Source organism: Stomoxys calcitrans, chromosome 2 (assembly GCF_963082655.1).
Source record: "Stomoxys calcitrans chromosome 2, idStoCalc2.1, whole genome shotgun sequence".
Classification (NCBI taxonomy): Eukaryota; Metazoa; Arthropoda; class Insecta; order Diptera; family Muscidae; genus Stomoxys; species Stomoxys calcitrans.
In genome coordinates, this window is record NC_081553.1 from 198,472,447 (window position 1) to 198,491,063 (window position 18,617).

Consider the following 18,617-nt stretch of genomic DNA (forward strand, 5'->3'; position numbering starts at 1 on the left):
GAAAATGGAGAAAGTTGGGAACCACAACTTTGAGACAGTCAGTAACTTTATCTACCTCGGCAACGCCGTAACCGAAACGAATGACACCAGATTTGAGATTAAGCGAAAAATATGTAAGTATGCAATTTAGAAACAAGGCCACCTCTCGACCGACGAAGATTACACTATACAACACACTGATACTACCCGTGTTGTTATATGGTTCTGAGCCATGGGTACTTGTGAAAGCAGATGAGGCAGTGCTTGGAGTATTTGAGAGAAAGATTCTTCGTAAAATATATGACCAGTTTTCGTTAATGGAGAATATAGGCGACGTATGAACCATGAGCTGTATGGCGACGATAGCATAGTTACACGCATCAAAATACAACGTCTGCGTTGGCTAGGTCATGTTGTCAGAATGGAAAAAGCCTGATGGAAAGATCAAGTGGTGGGAGACACTTCGAAACTTGGTGTCAGAGATTTTAGAATGAACGCAGAAGATCGAGGCGCTTGGAACGCTATTCTACGTTCGGCTAGTGGAACAAATGTTCTGTCATAGCCGATTAAAGTAAATAAGTAAATAGTTAAGTTCTTGAACGGGCCAAATCGGACCATTTTCTTTATCCGATTTCGCTAAAATTTTAAACAGGGAGTTGTTTTAGGCCTCCCGACATCTCACCCAAATATAGTTCAGACCGGACTATATTTAGATATAGCTGCCTTAAAAGCTATTTTTATTACACGATTTCGCTGAAATTTGAAACAGTGAGGTATTTTAAACCTCCCAACATCTGAACTTAATATGGTTTAGATCGGTCTATATTTGGATATAGCTGCCATATGAATAAAATATTATGGAGACCAGACACTATTAAGATATAACTACTGATATAGTAGTAGAGTTATAATAAAATAGGATCATTGGATCCTTGTTTAACTTGTGAATGTTCACATTCGCTAAATCAGACAGTTTCTCAAAGAAATGGGAACCTAAAGTGGAACTCATTCTGACTGCTAGTGCGGGACACACACATACGGATGGTGTTCTATAGTCTCTTCTTCTTTGATGTCCTCAAAGCTTCTGCAAAAGTCACTGAAAGATGCAAAATTTTTGCATCTTTCAGTCTGTAAGCATGTTTTCCGATTAGACAGTGACCTGTCATGACGGACACAATGACTGAGACATCTTTTCTGGCCAATGACAGCAAACTTTTCAAGTCTAGATGAGGCCACATGTTTTGGAATGCTCACGACCCCCTCTTTGTGACTATCTATCATTGTCCTTCGGGACAACGAAGCTCAGGTAGTGTGTAATCCACACTGCCTGGAACATCGGATATTGTATCAAGGGTAACACAGTGACCGTAGTCGCCACATGACCAATGACAATGCTTCCCTTACCTCAGGCAGTGGTCGCTGCAATTTGGCCATAATGTCCAGAGGGATAAGATGTAGCATTAAATTAAGTGCATCAGATGGTGTCGTCCTCAATGCGGCTGTGATGCAAAAACAAGCCATCCTTTGGATCCGGTTAAGTATTGAGCAGTAGGTGGATTTTCGAAACGCCGTCCACCAGACCACAACGCCATATAGCATTATAGGTCTGACAACTGCAGTATATACCCAATACATGACCTGAGGTCTGAACACCCAAATTTTGCCAGTGGCTCTCTTGCAGGTGTATAGGGCAAGTGTTTCCTTTCCGGCCCTTTCCAAAATGTTAAATTGGAAGTTCAATTTCGTGTCCAGCAAAACACCCAGGTATTTTGCGCTTTCTGTAAATGAAACATTCTCTTCTCCCAAGGAGACAGGTTCCACTGCAGGCAACTTGTGTCTCCTGCTGAAAAGAACTACTTCTGTCTTGCACGGATTGATACCTTTTGGCTACCACTTTCGATAGCCCACTTTGCTATTGCACGTAGAGCTTCCTGAAGTATATCTCTTAGAGTGCTGGGAAACTTTCCCCTAACCACAATTACCACGTCATCAGCATATGCGCCCATTTTTCCCCCTTATTTTCCAGAGACAATAATGTATTGTTAATGGATATATTCCAAAATAGAGTAGTCAGTACACCTCCTTAAGGTGTTCCTCATCTGAGGAACGGTTTTTCGATATCCGTGTCCAACATAGTTCAACATCGGTTTAAATTTGGATATAGCTTCCAAAAAGACAATATTTTATTCTGCAAAATTGAACAGTGACTTATATTTATTAGACCACTCAATGTCCGTGGCGTATTTGGGTGCTTAAATTATCCAATTGTCACCGGATTGTAACAAAAGGGGGTTTATATATACCCGAGGTGGGCATCCAAAGTTCGGCCCGACCGAACTTAATGCCTTTTTATTACTTGTTTTTATTTTATTTTTGTTTATTCCTTCCGCAGCTATGAACTTCTCCTTCAAAGACTTATCAAACACACCGATAACGATCATCCCGATCAGAAGCATTTACAGGATGTCTTAAAGGTGGTACACGACATACTATTGCACATCAATTGCAAGGAACGTGAAATATTGGAAAATGGTCAGCGGGAGGCGACACTTCGTGAACTGGAAGGTGTAATTGAGGGTATAACAGATCTCATAGCACCAGATCGGCAATTTTTACTCTTCGATTTGGTGACAATGCCTTCGGGTCAGGGCCCTCGTAAGGAGAGAGGATTCTTTTTGTTCAACGATTTGTTGGTATTGACAAGTATTAAGAAACGAAGTGGAACCATAAGGAAGCCCAATACGTAAGTAGAATAACAGAAAACACAATAAATATAAAAAAAAATAAAAAAATTAAATAAAATAAAATAAAATGAAATAAAATAAAATAAAATAAAATAAAAAATAAAAAAAATAAAAACAAAAAAAAAATTTAGCTGATGGCCTCAGTAGCCAATTTTTTTTTTCTTCCCACTAATCTTATTTTTTGCTATAAGTTTAGTATAATTTAAAGCCTTGGCTTGATTCCATGATATTTGGGTTTATTCCAACTTTCTTTTCGTACAGTGGGTCCATTTGTTTTTCGGAGTCCGCTCTTTTGCTGTCTTTGCGGGTTCCAGTCCAGGGGTTCATCACCCGCAGCTCGGGTTTCTCCACTCCTCCTGTCTTTTTATACCCACCACCGAAGGATGGGGGTATATTCCGTTTGCAACACATCGAAATATCCATTTACGGCCCTATAAAATAGCGTAAGCGCTGATCAGCGTAATAATCTAAGACGATCTAGCCATGTCCGTCCGTCTGTCTGCTGAAATCACGCTAAAGTCTTTAAAAATAGAGATATTGAGCTGAAATTTTGCACAGAGTTCATAAGCAGGTTGAGTTCGAAGATGGGCTATGTAGAGCTATATCTAGATATAGCCCCCATATAGACCGATCCTCTGGTTTTAGGGTCTTAGGCCCATAAAAGCCACATTTATTATCCGATTTTGCTGAAATTTGGGACAGTGAGTTGTGATAGGCCCTTTGACATCCTTCTACAATTTGACCCAGATCGGTCCAGATTTGGATATAGCTGCCATATAGACCGATCTCTCGATTTAAGGTTTTGGGCCCGTAAAAGCAACATTTATTATCCGATTTTGTTGAAATTTTGGACAGTGAGTTGTGTTAGGCCCTTCGACATTCTTCTTCAATTTGGCTCAGATCGGTTCAGATTTGGATATAGCTGCAATATATACCGATCTCTCGATTTAAGGTTTTGGGCACATAAAATGCGCATTTATTGTCCGATGTCGCCGAAATTTGAGACAATGAGTTGTGTCAGGACCTTCGACATTCTACTTAAATTTCGCCCAGATCGGTCCAGATTTTAATATAGCTGCCATATAGACCGATCTTTCGATTTAAGGTTTTGGGCTAATAAAAGCCACATTTATTATCCGATTTTGTTGTAATTTGGGACAGTGAGTTCTGTTAGGCCCTTTGACATCCTTCTTCCATTTGGTCCATATCGGTCCAGATATAGATATAGCTGCCATATAGACCGAACCGCCGATTTAGGGTCTTAAGCCCATAAAAGTCACATTTATTAGGCCCATAAAAGTCGCATTTATTGTCCGATGTCGTCGAAATTTGGGACAGTGAGTTGTGTTAGGACCTTCGACATTCTTTTTCAATTTGACCCAGATCGGTCCAGATTTGGATATAGCTGCCACATAGACCGATATCTCGATTTAAGGTTTTGGGCCCATAAGGCGCATTTATTGTCTGATTTCGCCAAAATTTAATACAGTGAGTTGTGTTAGGCTCTTCGAAATTTTTCTGAAACTGGGCCCAAATCGGTCCAGATTTGGATATAGCTGCCATATGGACCGATCTCTTGATTTAAAGTTTTGGGGCCATAAAAGGCGCATTTATTGTCTGATGTCGGCGAAATTTTTGACAGTGAGTTGTGTTAGGCCCTTTGACATCCTTCGTCAATTTGGTTCATATCGGTCCAGATTTGGATATAGCTGCCATATAGACCGATCCGCCGATTTAGGGTCTTAAGCCCATAAAAGTCACATTTATTATCTGATTTCGCCGAAATTTGGGACAGTGAGTTGTGTTAGGCCCTTCGACATTCTTCTTCAATTTGGCCCAGATCGGTCCAGATTTGAATATAGCTGCCATATAGACCGATCTCTCGATTTAAGGTTTTGGGCCATAAAAGGCGCATTTATTGTCTGATATCGCCGAAATTTGGGACAATGAGTTGTGTTAGGACCTTTAACATTCTTTTTCAATTTGGCTCAGATCGGTCTAGATTTGGATATAAACGCCTTATAGACCGATCTCTCGTCTAAGGTCTTTGGGCCCATAAAAGAGTCATTTATTGTCTGATTTCGACGAAATTTAATACAGTGAGTTGTTTTAGGCTCTTTGACATTTTTCTGGCCCAAATCGGTCAAGATTTGGATATAGCTGCCATATAAACCGCATTTATAATCGTCGAGCAATGCCTATGATAGAGATGGCCGTCTCCGTACATGCTGATGTTATGTCGATCCATGTATGATGTTTTTAATGTTGCCTTGTATTCTCGCGCTGTTTCGGCCATCTTCTGGTTTAAAAGGTTGAACTTTGTGCTTTTTGTTTGAGTCCTTTTCACGAAAACTGGGCATAAGACGTAGAGTGGCCACTAAGAGCATGTGGTCGCTATCGATGTCGGCTCCTCATCTATTGGGCTGCCCAAAAAGTAATTGGGGATTTTTGAAAAGAAAGTAAATGCATTTTTAATAAAACTTAGAATGAACTTTAATCAAATATACTTTTTTTACACTTTTTTTCTAAAGCAAGCTAAAAGTAACAGCTGATAACTGACAGAAGAAAGAATACAATTACAGATTCACAAGCTGTGAAAAAATTTGTCAACGCCGACTATATGAAAAATCCGCAATTACTTTTTGGGCAACCCAATAGTTTTCACATCCATCAGCGAACTCAGAAAGAGTTTTCTGATAAGTACGAGATCGATTTGATTACGGGTTTTTCCATCTGGTTATTCGCAAGTATATTTGTGTATATTTTTAAGGAGGAATTTGTCGCCATTGTCATTCCTCGTATCGCCAAGTCCTTGCATTCCCCTGATTGATTGGTTGCCCACCTTGGCATAAAAATCTGCCATAACAAATTCAATGTCTCCTTTTGGTTGAGAGCGTGTCACTGAGTAGAGTTGGGAATAGAATTGATCCTTTTTTCGCCGTCATTGGAAAACTAATTTTTAAACTTAATTACACAAAAAAATATGTTAAAATTATTAACTTTTATATATTTTTGAATAAAATTGTCTTTTTCTCTTCCCCTCTAAAGAACAACATGCCCTGGTACAGTGGCCTCTACATTGGATACCAATAAATACAAATTTCTCACGAAAATCTCTTTGGATTGTTTAGAAATTGTTAAGAGTAAGTTTTTATAAAATTTTTCTATATAATTTTATTCAAGTTGAATTTTTTTTTTATATTTTTAATAATTTTAGCGAAAGATGAAAACGTCAAACGTATTATGACTGAAATTGAAAATCTAGCCGAGGATTGCAATAAATTGCAACAAATTTCCGAAATAACAGCCTCTCTTAAGTTTCCCCATCAGTATTTGGAAGATGTTATCAGAGAATTGCATCAGAATGCCCAACGCCAATTGTCGGAGCGACAAACCAATGATGCTCAATTGAATATGCTCGAATTAGCGTTTAATTCACCGTAAGATATTTGATTTTTTTTTTTAATTTTATATATTATCATATTTTTTTCTTTGTTTGCCATAACAGAAACGGTACTCAAAAATTATTCATAGTGTTTAGTAAGTCTGAGAAGAGAACCCAGTGGGAGGAGACCTTCAATGAAGCCAAACAAAAACTAGGTAAATGAAAATTTTATCATTATTTAAGAAAGACTATAACAATTGTCTTGGTTTATTTAGCCGCCACTTTGGAGCGCCATCCCATACCCGAGTTCTTAACCTCCATACCCATACGCAAGACTAGAGCTGGTCTCCAATTTACTTGCGCCGCTGCCACTTTAAGTGAGAAGCGCGATGTATGGGTCTGCAACAGTGATGGTTATGTGGGTCAGGTGTGCATCATGTCGCTACACCCCGAACCCAATGTGACCAGTTGCAATGGTGTTTGTAATGCCCGCATTTTGTGTGTGGCCTCTGTACCTGCTTATAGTCCTCATAGTTCTTCCATTAAATCTACTTCCTCCTCCAATGAAGATCAATCCTCATCTGCGTCATCCACTTCAGCACAACATTTGCAACATTTGCAGCAACAGCAGCAGCGCTCCTCTTTACCTCCGCTCAGTTATACGCAACAGTTATTGGATTACCGCAAAAGCATTTCGCCAAATTATCCCACAGCTTCCTCATTGATTGGCACACCGGAGAAGAAGCGCGATAAGACGTCACAGGCTAGCAGCATAGCTGCCAGCAGTAGTCACAGTTCGGTGACAGGGGCAACAACAACAACTGGCAATAATAGTGATATTCAATTAGATTTAAATTTAAGTTCCAGTGATGAAGAGGCCGATGCCAATGCCTTGTTGGCAACGGGTAATGTCAATGTGACGGGAATGGGCAATAGTGGCCATTGCGAGAGAGTGCCCAGTCCGGCTCCCTCTACACATACAACGGGTTCAACTTCAACAGCCTCCACTGCTATAGTGGGCAGTAGCAGTACCTTGTATCATGGGCATCAGGTAAGAGAGAGAGAGAGAGTGTACAAAGGCATATGTTAATTTTTTTCCTTTTTTGCTTCCCCAGGACTCCAACCCAGAAGAAAGTGATGGCAATCAATCAACCATGTGGATCGGCACTGAGGACGGTTGCATCCATGTCTACAACAGCACCGATAATATCCGCACCAAAAAGAATCGCATCAAAATCGAACATCATGCTGCGGTCTATTCCATTTTGTAAGTGCTTGAGAGTAGAGGAAGAGAAAAGAGTTGTGGTATGAGTGGATATAATTTTTGCTATTTTTCTATAGGTACCTGGACAATCGTGTATTTGTGGCCTTGGCCAATGGCGATATATGTGTTTATTTGCGTGATGGATCAGCCTGGAATACAACATCGTCACATTGCCTGTCTGTGGGCACTGTGACGAGTCCAGTGACAAAATTGCTCAATGTGCATGGCAGACTATGGTGTTCCATACAGGGTATCATTAAAGTATTGGATATTGAAACATTAGCGGTAAGTGTACATACATTTTATTTGTGAAATTTCACAGATGGTAGAGTTTGGGCCCCGGTTGAAAATAGGGTACTAAATTTTTTGATATTCGAAGGGGGGGGGGGGGGGGGGTTGGGGGCGGACGCTCCCCCATATCCCAATTTTCTAGAACGCCGGATCTCGGAGATACGTACACCGATTTAAACGAAATTATGTATGCCACATTATGGTATCCCGAAATCTCGAAATTGGTATAAAATTTTTGGGTCCAGGGGGACGCCCCATCCCAAAACCCACCCGGGGGGACATGTTTACCGATTGGGACAATATGGGTATCAAATGAAAGGTATTTAAGAGTAGAGTACGAACTTGATAGACAAATTTCGCCCAAAGTGTTCGGGGGGTCCCCCACCCCTAAAAACCCCCCAACAGGGCACTTTCACCGCTTTGGGCATTATGGGTATCAAATGAAAGGTGTTTAGAAATAGAGTACAAATCTGACATAAAAATTAGCCCCTTGGTATCTGAGGGGCCTCCCTAACCCCCAAAACCTCCCTGCACGGACATGTTTACCGATTGGGACAATATGGGTATCAACATAAAGGTATTTAAGAGCAGAGTACGCACTTGGTATACAAAATTCGCCCCAAGTGTACGGGGGGATCCCCTACCCCCTAATAACCCATCAAGACAACTCTTTCACCGCTCTGGGCAATATGGGTATCAAATGAAAGGTATACAAATCTGATATACAAATTTATTCCTTGGTGTCTGAGAGGCCTCCCCACTCCCAAAACACGCCACAGAGCTTATTTACCAATTTGGACAATATGGATATCAAATGAAAGGTGTGTGGAAGATGAGTGCACATCTGTTATAAGAATTTGGTCCAAGGTGTGTACAGGGGCTCCCCAACCCAAATACCCCTTAAACGGGCGTGAATGTTCAACGTCACAAAATGGGTATCAAACGAAAGGTCTTTGGGAGTTGACTACGAATCTGGTATACATGTTTGGGATAGAGTCTGGGACCGGCCCATCCCCTAAATACCCTTCAATAGGACGTATAGTTCGAGCGGGATAATATGTGAATTAAGAGAAAGGTCTATGTCAGTAGAGGTCGAATCTAATGTTGATATAAAGATTCAAGAATCTGGGTCACGTCCATCCGTCCTGCCGTTCAGCAGGATAGGTATATCGCGACAATAAAGGACTCAAAAAAATTGCCTTTGGGTCTTAGGATCGGAGCGACGACCCTCTTCTCCCGATAAAATAAAACACCATATTGTCATGTAGGACGACCGAGAATACATTGTACTCAAATGAAAGGATGTGTTAGAGGGCAATCCACCACCCCCTATCCTACCCAAAAACAAGGAAATTAAAATAATATATGAAGGCCGATCAGGAAAGAGTAGGACCGCAATACAGGGTCTTTGGTAGTAGAGTACACTTTTTAAATTCAAATTGTGATAGACACAGGAGGATCTACGGATCTTTAAAAATTTAGTAACCGAAGTGGTAGCTTCGAAATATGATTTTGAATGTAGATAACAAAAACAACAACAAAGTAATAATTAGTGTGGATCTGTACGAGACCCGTTGCCCTAAATATCTTAATAGCTGCCTTCACAATGTTTGACATTATGGGGCCAAACAAAACCGTGCTCTAGCTCAATGCTGATATTATTTTAGTGTCCCTCCCTAAACTCCCTTCAAAACGGCCACAATTTGGTATCCTTATTTAGGGTGAGATATCTAGGGGCGCCGCCCCACCTCCAAAACCCTCCAAAATGGAAATATAAACCAATAATGACATATGTGGCTCAAATGAAAAGTATTTGAGACTAGATCAAGAATCTGATATATGGGCGTCCACTTCACCCCCAAAAATACCCCCGTACCGGATATATTTACCGACCACAGCAATATAAGGCTTAAATAAAAGGTATTTGGGAGTACAGCACGAAAATGATATCCACATTGGGGCAAAATATTTGAAAGACCATACCAGCACCCCAAAACAGGACTTATTTCCTGCCAGTGTCAGTATAAGGCTCAGATAAAATAAGAGAGCAAAAGAAGGCGCAGTGGAGCGGGCCCTGTCCAGCTTTCTTATATATAAAAATCAGTTTGTGTTTGTTTGTCGATTTGTTTGTTTGTGTGTTCCTTATAGACTCATAAACGGCTGAACCGATTTTCTTGAAATTTTCACAGATGGTTCATTATGATCGCGTGGTGAAAATAGGGTACTTCAGTTTTTGATACCTGAAGAGGGGACGGACCCTTTCCCTTACCCTAATTTTCCGAAACACCACGTCTCGGAGATGGGTGGTGCGATTAAAGCGAAACTTTGTGTGCTCTCTTATAATAACCTACATATAAAAATTTGGTATCCAAATTTCAGAAGGTTACCTAGGGGGGCTGCCCCACCCCCAAAACCTACTAAATACATATATAGACCAAGCACAACAATATGGGACTCAAATGAAAGGTATTTAAGACTACAAAACGTATATGATATTGTCGGACCAAGTCTTTGGGGGACCACCCGCAAAACTTGATCTTGACTAGATCTTGACTTCTTGAGCCTCTAGAGGGCGGAATTCTTATCCGATTTTTCTGAAATTTTGCATGAGATGTTCTTTTCTGACGTACGACAACAGTACCAAGAATGATCCAAATTGGTTTACAACCTGATATAGCTACCTATAAATCGATTGTCAGATTTGACTTCTTAAGGAACAATTACCACCTAATTTGACTGAAATTTCGCAAGAAATTTTCTGTTCTGACATTCCACAACTTTGCTAAGAATGGTCCATATCGGTTTATAACCTGATATAGCTGTCTATATGAGAATCTTGACTTCAGGATCTTGACCTGACTATATTCGGATCTTGCCTTCTTAAGCCTCTAGTGGGTGCAATTCTTATCTGATTTGGCTGAAATATTTCACTCGGCAAAAGTATGATCTGTGACAAGTATGATCTAAATTGGTTCATAACCTGATATAGCTGGCATATAAACCGATCTTCAGATTTGACTTCTTGAGCCTCTAGAGTTCGCAATTCTTATCCGAATTGGCTGAAATTTCGCATAAGGTGTTCTGTTCTGTCTTCCAAAACTGTGCCAAGAATAATCCAAATCGGTTTATAACCTGATATAGCTGCCATATAAACCGATCTTGGATATTGACTTCTTAAGCCTCTAGAGGGCGCAATTCTTATCTGATTTGGTTGAAATTTTGCATGAAATGTTTTGTTCTGACAATTGTCATCCGATTTGGATGACATTTTGCATGAAATGTTCTGTTCTTACTTCCAATAACTGTGCCAAGAATGATCCAAATCGGGTTATAACCGTATATAGCTGCCATATAAACCGATCTCGGATCTTGACTTCTTGAGCCTCTAGAGGGCGCAATTGTTATCCGATTTGGGTAAAATTTTGCACGCGAATTTTTGCTATGGGTTCCAACAGCCGTGACAAATATAGTCCAAATAGCTTTGTAACCTAATATAGCTCCGTTATAAACCTCTTGCCCGATTTGACTTCTTAAGCCTCTAAGGGCGCAAATGCAAATTGCAAATTTTGCCCATGAACATTCCACTAAGGAACAGGGACAAACTTCTAACATATCAATGAGTGCTGTCCGATTCAAGTTTTAAGCTTAAAGGGGCCTCCTTTTTATAGCCGAACGGTGTACCGCAGTGCGACACCTCTTTGGAGAGAAGTCTTACATGGCAAAGTCCCTTACAAATGTTGCCACCATTACGAGGGGAAAACCACCGCTGAACATTTTTTGTGATGATCTCGCCAGTATTCTAAACCCAGACGTTCAGCGTCATAGGCGGACATGCTAACCTCTGCACTACAGTGGGAGCACTTTCGGCTGAATCGTCCACACGGTAATAGTGTTTGTGCTCTCTTAATTGCGCTTAAATGCTTAGAAAACCTTAATGGCCAGGTCAAACTAAACCTACAGCGTCCGACTTCTAAAGATAAATCTCCACCATTGTTAAGCCACTTCGGCGATTCTTCTGATGGGACTAGGAGTTAACATTTCTTATCCTGGAAGCATGGGTGTATGGTATGTTACCTCCATATACCCATGCTTCCAAGATGAGAAATGTTAACTCCTAATGCCTTCAGAAGGATCGCCGAAGTGGCTGAAAAATGGTGGAGATTTATCTTTAGAAGTCGGACGCTGTAGGTTTAGTTTGACCTGGCCATTAAGGTTTTCTAAGCATTTAAGCGCAATTAAGAGAGCACAAACACTATTACCGTGTGGACGATTAAGCCCACGCCTCATTCGCGCGGTCATTTTATTTTATTTTTTTTTTTCATTTTATTTTATTTTATTGTATTTTATTTTAATATTTTTTTTTTATTTTATTTTATTTTATTTTATTTTTTTTTTCTTTTATATTTTATTTTATTTTATATTATTTTATTTTATTTTATTTTATTCTATTTTATTCTATTTTATATTATTTTATTTTATTTTATTTTACTTTAATTTATTTTTTTTTTTATTTTATTTTATTTTATATATTTTTTTTATTTTATTTTATTTTATTCTATATTATTATATTATATTATTATTTTATTTTATTCTATTTTATATTATTTTATTTTATTTTATTCTATTTTATATTATTTTATTTTATTTTATTTTACTTTAATTTAATTTATTTTATTTTATTTTATTTTATATATTATTTTATTTTATTTTATTTTATTTTATTTTATTTTATATTATTATATATTATTTTATTATATTTTATTCTATATTACTTTATTTTATTTTATTTTGTTTTATTTTATATTATATTTTTTTTTTTTTATTTTATTTTATTTTTTATTATATTATTTTATTTTATTTTATTTTATTATATTTTATTTTATTTTATTTTATTTTTTTTATTTTATAATATTATATTATATTATATTTTATTTTATTTTATTTTATTTTATTTTATTTTATTTTATTTTATTTTATTTTATTTTATTTTATTTTATTTCATTTTATTTTATTTCATTTTATTTTATTGAATTTTATTTTATTTTATTTTATTTTATTGTATTTTATTTTATTTTATTTTATTTTATTTTATATTATATTATTTTATTTTATTTTATCTTATTTTATTTTTTTTTTTTTTTTACTTTATTTACCATTGCACTGCTCACTTATTAGTGAGTATGTAAAATCATGTAATCTTTTGATGGCAAGCTGATGGCCCCCTGGCAATGACCGAAATCGCTGTCTTGGCAGCCTGCCCCCAATACATTTAACACACCACTTTTGCTGAGACACAAAAACGAATAGTTTTTTTTATTTTGTTTTATTTTATTTCATATTTAAAATTAAAATTTGTATATAAAAATTTCTATGCTTATTTTAATGTTTTAAGTCCGTACAATGTGTTTTTATTTAAATTGTTTTTCTTCTTTTTAGGTGGTGAATCAAATACAAATCTCATCAGACTCAAAACCGATAACAAACATGTGTGTTTCCAGCAATTACGTTTGGATATCCATACAAAATTCTGCACACATTAAATGTTTCCATTCCAATACGTAAGTTAACATTAGATGTACATAAAATATTTGATAAATAAATACAAATAGTTTTTTTAATTTTAGAAAACATTTATTAAAAAACAATAAATAACTAATTTTTAAAAATTACCAAAAAATATTAGCAAAATTATTAATGAGTATTAAAGTTTTAAATATTAAAAAAAAAAATTATTTACCATAAAATGTTGGAAGGAAAATTTTGTTTAAAAAATTGAAATACGTTAGACTTAATTTCACACTTGCTTACCATTTCTTATTTGGAACACCCCAATGCATTTTCTCTGTTTATTTCAGACATCAATTAATCACCGAAGTTAATTTGGCCCAGGCTGTGAATAAGATGCTCTCAAATTGTGACGAAATCATACGTCAGCACAAGGCTGCTTGCTTGCGGGTCACCTCGTTGCTTTCATGTCGTGACCTCATCTGGATTGGTACCAGTGCTGGCGTCCTACTCACAATACCATCTCAGGGCTATGAAAAGGGAGCACCCAATGTAGTGCCCACCGGCATTCCACATGGTCATACGGGTCATGTACGTTTTCTGACATTTGTCGAGACCACTGCAGCCTCAGGCAGTAATTCGAGTAACGAGAATAGCAAAGATCAGGAGGCGGCTGCAGGCTCGAAATCACCTAAACCCAAATCAGAGAGTTCCTCAAATGCGGCGGGAGCAACCAATACACCCGGAAATATACTCATCATATCTGGCGGTGATGGCTATGAGGATTTCCGCAATTCAGGAGCCAATTCATTGAGCGAAATTGCCGGACGCGAAGACAGCACGAACCATTTACTGATATGGCAAATTTGAAGCCGAAGGCGTAAGAATCGTTGGCGTGTTCTACTCAAACGTTGGAAAAACAACAACTAGCATCAGCTGAATGTGATTTGGGGTAAAAAGTTTAGAACATTTTAGCTTAGTGATTGTCTCAAGAGAGAAAAAGTGAAAGTTAGAGAAAGAGATGGGATACGATGGGGAGCCAAAGCTGATGTTGGTTCTTAAAGCTTGGAATGTTGAAAGATGTTTGCTTCGGGCCATCTTATATATATTTTTCCCCTAAACTAAATTGTAACTAACAAACTGAAATATGTGCCAAAATGGTAATAATCCAGAGACTTTTTATCATTTGATATTTAATGAGTCTTATTTTGTTTTTTTTTTCTTTTGTTTAAAAAAAAGAGAAGTTAATTTAGCTTTTATATTTTCCGAAGGTAAAGTTAAGGTCAAATTTTACGTCATTTTTGGATGTTTTTTGAGAGGAGATTATTGGCAAAGGTGCAGGTAAAGAGGGAATTGAAGAGAAGAATCATACACTTTAAATATTTTTATTTTATTCTTATGTATATTTTGTTTGTGCTACGAAAAATAAGTTACAGCAAAATGAAATAAAATAAAATAAAATAAAAAAATAAAATAAAATAAAACAAAATAAAACACAATATAAGAAAATAAAATAAAATAAAATAAAATAAAATAAAATAAAATAAAATAAAATAAAATAAAATAAAATAAAATAAAATAAAATAAAATAAAATAAAATAAAATACAAATAAAAAAATAAAACAAAAATAAAAAAAATTTAAATAAAATAAAATAAAATAATATAAAACAAAATAAAATAAAAATAAAAAAATAAAATAAAATAAAATAAAATAAAATAAAATAAAAAATAAAATAAATTAAAATGAAATAAAATAAAATAAAATAAAATAAAATAAAATAAAATAAAATAAAATAAAATAAAATAAAATAAAATAAAATAAAATAAAAAAATAATAAATAAAATAAAATAAAATAAAATAAAATACTATAAAACAAAATAAAAATAAAAGAAATAAAATAAAATAAAATAAAAAAAATTTATTTAATTTTTTTTTAATCTAAATCTGAATTTTTTTTATTCTGATTACATTTGACATATAATCTATCATCGACTATGAATTAAAATAAATTAAGTTTAAATATAAGTTGTGCGAATGGCTTTTGCCTTTATAAACATTAAATTTTTCAACCCTATTATAAATGTATATATCCCTGATTTGAATGTTTTCCTTTTGTTTCTGTTTTGGAAAAAAATATTGCAAATTCAGCGGAATATTTATGTGTATTTGATTTGCGATTCTTTAGTTCTGAGATTATTTCAATATGGCAAACTGTCTCAGATACCAGGAAATTTATATATAAGATCGACTATAAGCATAATGGCTTTACGAGTGAATATTCTAAATAATTTGTAAACCGTTTTCGCAAAATTTTAAAATTTTTTTTTGTCAATTTATTGTATTTACCTTTGTATGCATGTGTTCTATATTTTTTATCATTTATTTTTTATGTATTCTTTATTTGTATACTCGATACCATAGAAAACGCTTCGAGGCCTTCCGTTTTCAAGACCTAAAAAAAATTGATGTGAAACTCTAAAAATTTATAAATATTCTTGATTGTCTTTACATTCTGAGTCGATTAAGCCATGCCCAATCGTTGGTTCGTCCGTCTGTGAAAATCACTTCTGTTTTGACTTCTTGAGCCCTCCATTTTCATTCGATTTGGCGGAAATTAAGCAAACTTTCATCTGTGCCAAGTATGGTCCGAATCGGTATATAAACTAATATAGCCTCCTTATAAACCGATCCCCGATCAAGCGACTGGCACAGATCCGAATCCCTTGGACCTTGGGAATCCCCGAATCCCTAGATCGGGGATCGGTTTATATAGAGGCTATATCAGTTTATAGACCGATTCAGATCATAATTGGCACAGATGTAAATTTGCCAAATTTCCCGACCCCCGAATCCCTATATCGGGGATCCTAAATCCCCTAGAAGCCTCAATGTTTACACGATTTGCCTGAATGGAACATATATTCTTGTTCTGACTTCCAATATCCATGGCAAGTATGATCTGAATGGGCTAAAAAACTGATATGGCCATAACCGTTCCCCGAATTTAAGTTTTAGATCCCCCAGAAGACGATATTTTTATACGATATTTTTATAGATTCATAAATAAACATAGGCCCCACAAAAATCTAAAACGGTAGACACCTTATTAAATACCAGATTTTCTGAAATGGAGCATAGGTAAAGGTTAAACAGTGACGGAGATATCTCCCCGCCTTGGGGAACTCCCTGTTTCGCTCTACGGTGCTTCGACTTCTTAACACTAAATTCCACAAATAGCTGACCGTGTCGAATGTCTTCGATGGGTCCAGTGTCACGAGGACCGTCCTATCACATGGCCTGGGCTGATTGATTCCATGGAAAATGTGTGCGGTAATGGCATGTAAAGCAGTTGTTGTGCCACCCGTTTGTTATTAGCGTTTTTAAAGGCTCCAGAAGTCCTAGATTTTTCCTGAACGCAAGGATGCTCGCAAGTTACATTTGGAAAGTTGCAGCAAGGATTCGTAACGTATCCTGTAGATTACATGGTTGACCACGGCAGGGTCCCGAACGTGTATATCAGAAAGGGTATTGCCGTTGCGTCTAGATTGACATGCTTGGTGTAGGCGCTTGGTGAATCCGATCTTTATCTAGGCTTTTTTTTATCTCACTCCCAGGTATTTATAATGTTCACCTCTTAGCAGTGGTGTTAATAGGTCTTCTTCGGTGCGGTGTTGAAATTTTCAGTTTGGGTGTATTCTCCTTTCCCAGCTATGTTTGTGTCCTACATTTGTCGATTCCGAATTTCATCCTGATGTCTTGTAAAAATGTGTCTACTATCTGTAGTAGGTTGTTGAGGTTTGACTTAGTGCCAGCATATAACTTTAGCTCGTCCATGTAAAAACAGTGGGAGATTTTGTACAGCTGTGATGTTTTCAGTTTGGTTGATGATAGTTTCAGTTTTAGGCCCATAAAAGCCTCATTTATTATCCGATTTTGCTGAAATTTGGGACCAAGAGTTTAGTTAGGCCCTTCGACATCCTTCGTCAATTTTGCCCAGAACGGTTCAGATTTGGATATAGCTGCCATATAGACCGATCCCCCGATTTAGGGTCTTAGGCCCATAAAAGCCACATTTATTATCCGATTTTGCTGAAATTTCGGACAGTGAGTTGTGTTAGGCCCTTTGCCATCCTTCTTCAATTTGGCCCTGATCGGATCAGATGTGGATAAAGCTGCGATGTCGCCGAAATTAGGAACAGTGAGTTATGTTAAGACCCTTGACATACTTCTGTCAAGGGTCTTAACATAACTCTTCTGTCAAAACCTAAAACCGACCTCTCTGTTTTGGGGCCATAAAAATCGCATTTATTGTCCGATGTCGCCAAAATTTGGGACAGTGAGTTGTGTTAGGCCCTTCGACGTCCTTCTTAAATTTGGCTCGGATCGGTTCAAAATTTGGATATAGCTGCCATATAGACCGATCTTTCGGTTTTAGGTTTTGGGGCCATAAAAAGCGCATTTATTGTCCGATGTCGCCAAAATTTGGGACAGTGAGTTAAGTTAAGCCCCTCCATACATATTTCTGCAATTTGGTCTAGATCGATCAAGATTTGCATATAGCTGCCATATAGACCGATATCTCGATTTAAAGTCTTGGCCCCAAAAAAGGCGCATTTATAATCCGATTTCACTGAAATTTGACACAGTGACTTATGTTAGGCTTTTCGACATCCATGTTGTACATGGGTCAGATCGGTTTATTTTTAGATACACAATTGAACCATGGCTTGTACTTATTAGTATTTGGTCCAAATCGATCGGTACATATTTCGTTATAACTGCTATGGGACATAAGGTATGCAATTTTCACTGGATTTTGATGAAAGGTGGTTTACATTTATTCCCGAGGTGGTGGGTATCCAAAGTTCGGCCCGGCCGAAATTAACGCCTTTTTACTTTTTTTGCTATGTATGTTTTCCAATACATATTTTAAAATTTTATTTAATTTCCATTTAATTTAAAATTAAGTCTACGTTCTGCTTATATTTTTATTTTTTTTTTATTGCCTAATTTTTTATACTTTTTGGATCTTAAATATATAATTTTTTAATTCTTTAGACTTTTAGTTGATTATAAATTCAGTTCTATTATCAAAGCCGTTATAAAAAATATTTAAATATTTATTTTAACATTTATTTTAATATTTTTTACTTTTTTAATTATTTTTGGTTCTTCAAAATTCTTTTTTATTAAATAAGTTTTTTTCTTTAATTTTTTAGAATTTTTTTAAAATTAAAATTTTTTTAAACTTTTATTTTTGTCTATTTGGGCTGTTTTTTTCTTTAGACTTAAAATATTTTTCGAATTTTATTCATATTTTTTAAAATATTTTGTTAAAATTTCTATATAAATTCTTACACATTTCCTCTCTCACCTTTATCTTGGCCGATGATACTCCCCATAAGTTGATAAACTAGCTGTAAAGAAATTTTGAAAATTTTTCTTTG

General features: G+C 36.2%; 1 protein-coding gene across 1 annotated transcript in view; it reads left to right on the plus strand.

Moving 5' to 3' along the window:
• Window positions 1–14,525, plus strand: part of LOC106084797 (uncharacterized) — a 168,438-nt gene extending 153,913 nt beyond the window's left edge. The window contains exons 8-16 of the mRNA XM_059362023.1: window positions 2,372–2,722; window positions 5,772–5,866; window positions 5,941–6,163; window positions 6,232–6,323; window positions 6,384–7,159; window positions 7,224–7,375; window positions 7,450–7,657; window positions 13,100–13,221; window positions 13,519–14,525. Of these exons, the coding sequence (XP_059218006.1) occupies window positions 2,372–2,722; window positions 5,772–5,866; window positions 5,941–6,163; window positions 6,232–6,323; window positions 6,384–7,159; window positions 7,224–7,375; window positions 7,450–7,657; window positions 13,100–13,221; window positions 13,519–14,038 (2,539 nt within the window). The 3' untranslated portion in view covers window positions 14,039–14,525. The remainder of the gene's footprint in view (window positions 1–2,371; window positions 2,723–5,771; window positions 5,867–5,940; window positions 6,164–6,231; window positions 6,324–6,383; window positions 7,160–7,223; window positions 7,376–7,449; window positions 7,658–13,099; window positions 13,222–13,518) is intronic.
• The last annotated feature ends 4,092 nt before the right edge of the window (window positions 14,526–18,617 follow it).